At 43.1% G+C, this 9,122-nt stretch overlaps 1 protein-coding gene across 1 annotated transcript; it reads right to left on the reverse strand.

Annotated features, from left to right (window-relative positions):
• Positions 1–909: 909 nt before the first annotated feature.
• LOC123040475 (peroxidase 21-like) lies at positions 910–3,451 on the reverse strand. Its single transcript, XM_044463311.1, has 2 exons — positions 3,355–3,451; positions 910–2,095 (listed from the first exon to the last, which is right to left on the reverse strand). The coding sequence occupies exons 1-2, from the start codon at positions 3,420–3,422 to the stop codon at positions 1,207–1,209; spliced, it is 957 nt and encodes a 318-aa protein (XP_044319246.1). The 5' UTR covers positions 3,423–3,451; the 3' UTR covers positions 910–1,206.
• Positions 3,452–9,122: the final 5,671 nt, after the last annotated feature.

A 9,122-nucleotide genomic window follows, 5' to 3' on the forward strand; every position in this document is an offset into this window, starting at 1 on the left:
TGAAGCGATTGCGAGAAGAGTTTTCAACTTGATGGGAGAGTGGCAGTCCATCCACGGGCGAAAGAGCAAGCAAGATAACCCCGCCCCTCACGAGAAATGGTGCCCACTAGAGGAGGGATGGGTGAAAGCAAATGTCGACGGGGCAATGTCCAAGGTAGGGGAGCTGGGAGGCACATGCATTGTTCTTAGGAACCAGGAGGGAGCGTTCCTCGGCGGTGCTTGTCATGTATTTTCTCAGTGCAAGGAACCTGCAAGGATGGAGCTATACGATTGCAGAAGAGCAACACAACTAGCGGAGGAATTAAACGTACAAAACCTGCATGTTGAGATGGACTACCGCGAGATTGTTTGCAAACTGCAGAGTAAGGATAAGGACTTATCACCGCGGGGCCCGATCATCGAAGAGGTTAAGCAATTGATGGCTTCGAGGGAGAGTTGGAGAGTCACTTGGGTTAGACGTTCTGCTAATAATGCAGCTCATTTGTTAGCTAGGGAGTGTGTGGCGAATAATCTTTGTAAGGTTTGGTTGCATGAACCCCCAGACTGTATTTTGCAGGTTGTGTCAGACGAGATCCCTGGTTGGGATATTTAAATAAAGTTTTAAAGTGAGTTTAAAAAAAACATTTTGGGTGTTGCTAAATGTGTATACCGCACATGGCTCCGCCCACGACACGAGCTTGATCCAGCTCGTGCGTCGTATTCGGGCACTTGCTTCTGATCGAACTTGACCATATGAATGCCTTTGTCGCGCGCGTTGGTTCTCTTCGTCGGTCTGCTAATAATGTTCATCGTTCATGATTAACGCCCCGAGAGTCTTACAGATGACACGGTGTACCCATGTGGATGTGGGTTTGCAGTTGAAGTATTAAACTGTTCTACCATGTAAAGGATTATTTTTGCACTGCTGGAGACAGAACAAATACAGTATATAGCATGCAACGCTGGATCAGACGAGTTTAGTTCATCAATGCCTCCTGCCATACTATCGTGCTACAGTACTTGTTCTAGCCTTCTAGGTAGGTCCGCAGAATTCCATTTTGAGATTTCATTGTTGCAGACGCTGAAGACTACAGCGACTTCGGATAACGCATACCCATCAGGTACAGGCAGGCCCTTCATCACTTTTGAATTATTAGTGCCCCACGCCACGAGCACATACATAAACACACGATCACGTCTTGCCACTGAGCCACTGATCACCAGCTCTCACTTGGCGTTGACGAACCTGCAGTCCTTCCTGACCTCCCCCTGCCCGCCGGTGAGCGGCCCGTTCTCCGACATCCTCACCAGCGCCGCCGCGAACGTCTCACTAAAGTACCCGTTATCAGCCGCCATCTTCCTCACGAACGGCGCGGTGCGCGGGTCGGACGCGAGCCGCTGGTCCACGAGCAGCAGGCCCCGGCCCTTGAGCAGGTTCTTGTGGTACATGTTGTCGAGCACCATGGGCGTGGCGCGGTCGTTGCGCGCGTACGCCACGTCGCGGGTGTCCTCCCTCGCGTCCGCCGTCGGGCATCGGCCCCGCAGGTACGCGCCGTAGGCCGGCTCGATGCCGCCGTCCACGGCCGGGTACAGCCGCGCCACCAGGTTGTTGCAGTGGAAGCGGCCCACGGAGTGCGCGCCCAGCAGCGCCACGACGGCCTCGGCGCCCAGCCCCATGGCCGCTAACCGGGCCAGCACCGCCGACACCGTGTCGTTGTGGTTCGGGATGTACCGCTCCACCTCGCCGTACTGGCTCTCCGTGGCGTCCCGCCGCCCCGTCCGCATCGGGATCGCCGCCGGCCCGCCCAGCATGGCCGCGCCGTCCCGGGCGGCCAGTGCGAGGAGGTCCGCGCAGGAGACGGTGCCCGGGCACTCGCGCTCCAGCGCCGACTTGATGGCGCCCACGTACTTGAAGTTGCGCATGCCGAAGCTCCTCCGTGAGGCCTGCTCGGAGATGAGGTCGGTGGAGGCGTCGGTCTCCAGGAGCAGCGACGCGTCGCAGGACTTGACGGTGCAGCCGTGGAAGAGGGCCCGGAGCCATGACACGGCCGTGTTGCCGTGCTCCTCGTACAGCCTCCTCACCTGCTCCTTCACGATCTGCTCCGCCCTCGGGCAGCTATCGGAACCAGTGGTGCGTCATTAGTAACATTTTTTTTAAAAAAAGCAACAGCTCACTTCACAGGTACTTGTTGATACATCTAGCATATCAATCCTATTATACCTTGTTGATGTCTAGGACTTTGTTAATGTTCACGACTATGATGAAATTTTGAAAAATATTTCAAACTTTCCGGTCATATTACGTATAATTTTTTGAAAAACAATTCAAAAAAAAAATTCAAAATCAAATTTTTTTGAATTTTTTTGCCTTTAGATCTTGAAAGCCCCGTAACTTTTTTTCTGTTAAGTTTTTGGGGATTTTGAAAATGTTTAACGGGGTTCCCCCAGTTAAATTCGGATGTAACTTTTCGAGTAGATGATTTTTCATATATAAAACTTTTTAATCTGAGTTCGTATGCAAAAGTTATGCCCATTTTACAAATTTCCAGAGAGATTTTGCAAATAAAGTCAAAATTTATATTTGTAAATTTTCCCAACAACTAGACCACATATCACATGAGAAACTTATTTTCTTTTATTTTTTTGACATTTTTATCATTATTTTATTTTATTTTAAACTGAAAAGAAGGTCAACGGGGGGGTGCATTCGGTGGAAGCTGGGCAAACTAGTAATGGCGCACCGTGGGGTGGTGCGCCATTAGTAGTTCAACTAGTAATGGTGCACCACACCCACGGTGCGCCATTAGTAGTTTTGAAAAAAATATAAAAAAATTTGAATTTGAATTTTATTTTATTTTTGAAAAAAACTTAGTAATGGCGCACTGTCCACATGTGCGCCATTACTAACAATTTTTTTTATTTTTTCTTCAAAACTATTAATATCGCACAGTGGGTGTGGTGCGCCATTACTATGTCAACTAGTAATGGCGCACCACTCACACGGTGCGCCATTAGTAGTTTTAAGAAAAAATTAAAAAAAAAATTTACTAATGGCGCACCATGGTGCGCCATTAGTATTTGCACACCAATGACGCATCAACACATGGTGCGCCATTAGTATTTAGTAATGGCACACACATGTACAGTGCGCCATTAGTGTCTATCCCATCTATAGCCCTTTTCCTAGTAGTGAGACCACCGCCGCCACAACCACTCGCAGCAGCGGCAGCAGCATTCCCTGCCATGGCAGCCGCGGATTAAGCGAACCACTGGCACCGCGTCGAAGTTCTACTACTCGAGAAGTACTTGTAGATATCCATGATCGATGCATTTTAGAGGGAAACCAAGGAAGGAAAATTGCAGTCAGTAACTTACGAGCAGTGAAGCAGCACAAGAGGAGCAAGTGCAGATGCCACTGGCGCTAGGCTTGAGCTGAGACCCATCTTCAGTTCACTGACCTTTACAAATATCCAAGGGGATGGGGGAGTCCATGATCAACTCAGCCTCATCTCCTTCTCTTATAGCGCCAAGTGGGAGGGAAGTGGTGGTTGACTGAAAGTGACACCATTGGAGAATGGAGATGGTCCAGTGCTCTATATCCATGAAAATGGAGTTACTTCCTGGCTGACCGACACATGCAAAGGTGCGTGCAAGTACAGTAGTAACAGAAACACAAGTCATAAACTTGGTTGAATGCGATTAAATACACTTTCTGTACGAGGGGCCTTGCTTGGCAGTCAGTTTCAGTTCCATACCTTCCCAGCTTCCGGAATGCACCACCACCTTACTCCATTTTCAGTCAAAAGAATATGCAGTTCACTGACCTTTACAAATATCCAAGGGGATGAGGGTTACCTGACTTGGTTTCTTCCACCTCATTCACAGCCTGCAACTTTCAGACGATTGCATATGGCAGTATACATAAACTTCCCAACAGAGATCCACGTTAAAAACCTCCGGGAACTCAACTGCCTACCCGGAACAGGCAAGGTAGCATGGGGGGAATTGGATAACTAAAATCCTTTGTTTCAGCGTTGCGTGACCATCATAAACATCTGAAACTCGGACAGCAATGCATTGGTCTCTCAATCAAGGTTGATGCTGCAAGTTTCCAGGTGGTGCTCCGCCATTGCAAAGCAGTGATTGAACCATTTTTGCTAACCACCGCTAAGAACAAATTACGTGAATGCTGAGAAATATCGCAAAATAATAATACGGACAAACTCTATGAATGATGTTCTGGGATATTTATTTTTTTTCAAATATATATATGGACCATAAAACAAGGTGGAATGATGGCATGTCACATCGTCGGCCCTATATCTCAGTTATTGCAACCGTTCTTATTATGCATGGCCGTGGCCTAATAATGTGGATCATTTCTTTTTGTAGTGCTTTATTTGCACCACCACCTTACACTATTTCACTCAAAAGATCTGCAAGTGCCTACATCAGTTACACGGCTTGGTTCTTGGGCCTCGATTTACACCGTATCGCTTCAAAATGTTCACTGTGTATAAAAAATAATATCTGGGGAGTGTTAAACTGTGTTATTGCGGTATTAGAAAAATATTATCGATTTAAAAAAATTGTTGTAAAATTTTATAAAGTGTTCATGATATTATTAATAAATGTTCGTGCTATGTTAAAAAAATACTCATACCGTACAAAATCAATTGTCACATGTTTCAAAATATGTTCTTAACTTTACAAAAGTGTTTCGTACAATTCATAAAGACGTTCATGATAGTTAACAAAATACCATGCGTTTCCAAAACATGTCTATGATATTCTATGAAAATGTAGAATTTTATGCGTAATTTGAAAAAAAGTACAGTCAAAAAAATGTTCATAAAAATAAAAAAATGTTTTAACACTTGACAAATGTTTTTCTCATTATAAAAAAATATTCATGGCATTAATAAAAATGTTCGATGTGCGTTACGAAATATTCATCTTGTAATAAAAAATATTCAACGCCTATTTGAGAATAAGGTAAAAAGGGGAAATGGAGAAAGAAATAAAATAGATAAAATAATGATCAAGAGAAACACATAAAATAAAAACATAAAAAACACTATGGCACCTTCCAAGAACCGGGCGAAAGGCTACTAAAATCAATTCCCACCATAGAAACTCCGGCATGTGTTGTTGCGTCGGCCCATCAGAATGATCACATAAGGCGACTTTGTACCATCTCCCTTACTCATTAAGAAATGTTCGTGCTATGTTAAAAAATATTCGTACCATACAAAAACAAATGTCACATGTTTCAAAATATGTTTCTTAACTTTAGAAAAATGTTTCGTACAATTCATAAAGAGGTTCATGATAGTTAACAAAATACCATCATAGAAAATATTCACGTGTTACAAAATTTTCATCGTGTATTAAAAAATATTCGATGCCTATTTGACATAAGGTAAAAGAGGAAAATGGAGAAGGAAATAAAATAATTATAAAGATAAACACAGAAAATAAAAACATAAAAATCACTACGACACCTTCCAAAAACCGGGCGAAAGGCTACTAAAATCAATTCCCATCATAGAAACCCATCAGGATGATCACATAAGGCGACTTTGTACACCACCCTTACCCCCAAGCACAAAGACAATATCACGCTGACAGCGAGTATATCGTCCGTGTTAGCTGAACTATTCCCTCCATGTGTAGCTACTGGTTCGGCCAATTTCTCATGTGTGTTTTTTTTGTTCACTGGGATTCGACGCAGACACTTGTGGTTTTGTTCGGTTGTTGTACTGGTTTCGGCTTGGTTTTTTGTATGCCTTTACCATTTTTTTTATTTCTCTTTGATTTTCTTTGTTTTATCTCTTTTTTGTTTTCTTTTTTCACCGGGTTTCTTCACTTCTTGCTCTATTGTCACTTTTTTTAAACACTTTTATTTTTTCTTTATCAGTTTTTGGGTATTTTCTTTTTAAAAAATTCCTTGTTTTTTTGTAGGTTTTTATTGGTTTTCTTTTTAAAACACATGTAAAAATGTCATTTTTGGTGTACACGTGAAACATCTTTGATAAACCTTGAACATTTCAAATACACGATGTACACTTTTATTTTAATGTATGGTTTTCAAGACTTCTCGAATACATGGTAAATTTTTTTAGAAATAATGATTGCAAATTTTATTAATGGCAATAAACAGTTTTTTAAAAACTACACGAATATTTTTTGACATAGAATAAATTTTTTGAAAATTTCATTGACGGTTTTTGGAAAAACACGAATATTTTCTTTAAAATGTCACGTAAATTGTTTTATGGCAATATTTTTTTAAAATTGTATACACATTTTTGTGTAGACCTTGAACATTTTATTTGGAACCAATGGGAACTATGACCGAACATAGCATTATAAGCAACGCAACATAGCTTTGTTGCCAATATTTGGCTAGCCAAATGTTGACAATACCAAGACTTGTCAAATATTGACAACTTTATATGACATAGGCAACGCAACTCGTTAACCAACCAATTAGTAGCCAATATTTGGCACAATGTCCTTGCCAAAAATGATAAGAGTGAAGTATGTTGGTGGAGTCACCCTCATGAACTCTCTAGTTCTTCTTCTTCGGGATCCACATCATCTTGATGGGAATCCTTGGAGTTGTAGTCGTACTTGATGAAGTAGAACTTGACGTAGTCTTGGGAACCCACTTGACCAAGGCCTTAGGAGCTTCTTCAAATGCATCAATATCCTCTTTTCCTTTCTGCTTGTGGTCTTGTGGTGGAAGATCATCTTGAACTTGTGTCCCCTTGAAGGAAGTAGGATCATACTTCTCTTGTTGAGGAACAAATTTCGTATTGGGGTATTGATCTTCTTCCCACTCAACTCCATTGGCATTGAACTTTCGTTCAAAACCAACACCTTGATTCTTCCGGTGCCTTCCTTGCTTGCGTACAATTTCCTCTAATTGCTTACTTCCGACAAGGCTCTTATAAACACCTTTCTCTATAATTCCCTTCAATAAGTTGTTTTCTTGCTCAAGTGTAACTTGGCTAAGAGAATCATTAGTGGAATCAAGAGAACTACTAGAAGCAACAACATTAGATTTAGCATGATGATTGTTGTTACTACTAGAGGAAGAATCTTTCTTGTTCTTGTTACTAGACTTGACTTGAGGCATGTAAGTAGATAAGAGCAAATGCTTGGAAATGCTACTGAGGGAGTCCTGGATTAGGGGGTATCCGGACAGCCGGACTGTATACATCGTCCGGACTATTGAAGCGTGAAGATACAAGACTCAAGACTTCGACCCGTGTCCGGATGGGACTCTCCTTTGCGTGGAAGGCAAGCTTGGCGATCCGGATATTGTGTTTCCTTCCTTGTAACCGACTCCGTGTAAACCCTAGCCCTCTCCGGTGTCTATATAAACCGGAGAGGTTGGTCCTTAGAAGACCGATCACAATTACAATCATACCATCATAGGCTAGTTATTAGGGTTTAGCCTCTACGATCTGGTGGTAGATCTACTCTTGTACTACCCATATCTTCAATATTAATCAAGCAGGAAGTAGGGTTTTACCTCCATCGAGAGGGCCCGAACCTGGGTAAACATTGTGTCCCTCGCTTCCTGTTACCATCAGCCTAGACGCACAGATCGGGACCCCCTACCCGAGATCCGCCGGTTTTGACACCGACACTGGGTCTTCCACAATTGTAGCAATTACGCTCTCGACTCGAAGATCTTTTGTCATTGTAGGACCTTGACTTGGAACTTCTTTCCTTGCTCCTACTCTTGTAGAACTTGTTGAAGTTCTTTACCATTAGGCTCAATTCTTCATTGAATGTTTATTTCTCACTTGATGATGTGGGAGCTTCACATGAGGCTTTGTAAGCACCACTTGACTTGTTGTGGAGCTCCTCCTTATCCTTGAGTGACATCTCATGAGCAACAATTCTTTCAATGACCTCTGTTGGCTTGAGATTCTTGTAATTGGGCATCATTTGGATCAATGTGCATACGGTATCATATTTTCCATCCAAGGCTCTTAGGATCTTCTTGATGATGAATTTGTCGGTCATCTCTTCACTTCCTAAGCCGACAATCTCATTTGTGATGAGAGCAAGCCTAGAGTACATTTCAGCGACGCCTTCACCATCCTTCATCTTGAACTTGTCAAGTTGACTTTGAAGCACATCCAATTTGGATTCCTTGACGGAGTCGGTACCTTCGTGCATGTCAATCAAAGTGTCCCAAATTTCCTTTGCATTCTCAAGACGGCTGATTTTGTTGAATTCTTCGGGGCACAATCCGTTGAAGAGGATATCACAAGCTTGAGCGTTGTATTGCAGCATCTTCAACTCTTCTGCGGTAGCTTCACGGTTCGGTTCTCTGCCATCAAAGAATTCACCTTGTAAGCCAATACACACAATAGCCCATACGGCGGGGTTATGTCCAAGAATATGCATTTTCATCTTATGCTTCCAACTAGCAAAATTAGTACCATCAAAGTAAGGACCTCTACGGTGATAATTTCCCTCGCTAGATGTCATACTCTCCTAGGTTGCGAAACCAAGGCTATGACCACCAAAAGCTATGGAAATCAAAGCAAATGGAGACCAAGGCTCTGATACCACTTGTAGGATCGAAAGTATGTCTAGAGGGGGGGTGATTAGACTACTTGACCAAATAAAAACTTACCCTTTTCCCAATTTTAATTCTTGGCAGGTTCTAGCAACTTAGCACGAGTCAAGTAATCAACCTACACATGCAATTCTAGAGTATAGCAGCGGAAAGTAATACAATTGCATATGAAGGTAAAGGGGAGGAGTTTGAGGTGGCAAATGCAATTTGGAGACACAGAGATTTTTGAGCCATGGTTCCGATAGGTGGTGCTATCGTACATCCATGTTGATGGAGACTTCAACCCACAAAGGGTAACGGTTGCGCGAGTCCACGGAGGGCTCCACCCAAGAAGGGTCCACGAAGGAGCAACCTTGTCTATCCCACCATGGTCGTCGTCCACGAAGGACTTGCCTCACTAGGGGTAGATCTTCACGAAGTAGGCGATCTCCTTGCCCGTACAAACTCCTTGGTTCAACTCCACATTCTTATCGGAGGCTCCCTGTCGTGGATCTAAGTCTGACAGTAGAGTGGGGGGTAGGTATGGAGAGGCAAGGTC

Source organism: Triticum aestivum, chromosome 2B, assembly GCF_018294505.1.
Source record: "Triticum aestivum cultivar Chinese Spring chromosome 2B, IWGSC CS RefSeq v2.1, whole genome shotgun sequence".
Taxonomy (NCBI): domain Eukaryota; kingdom Viridiplantae; phylum Streptophyta; class Magnoliopsida; order Poales; family Poaceae; genus Triticum; species Triticum aestivum.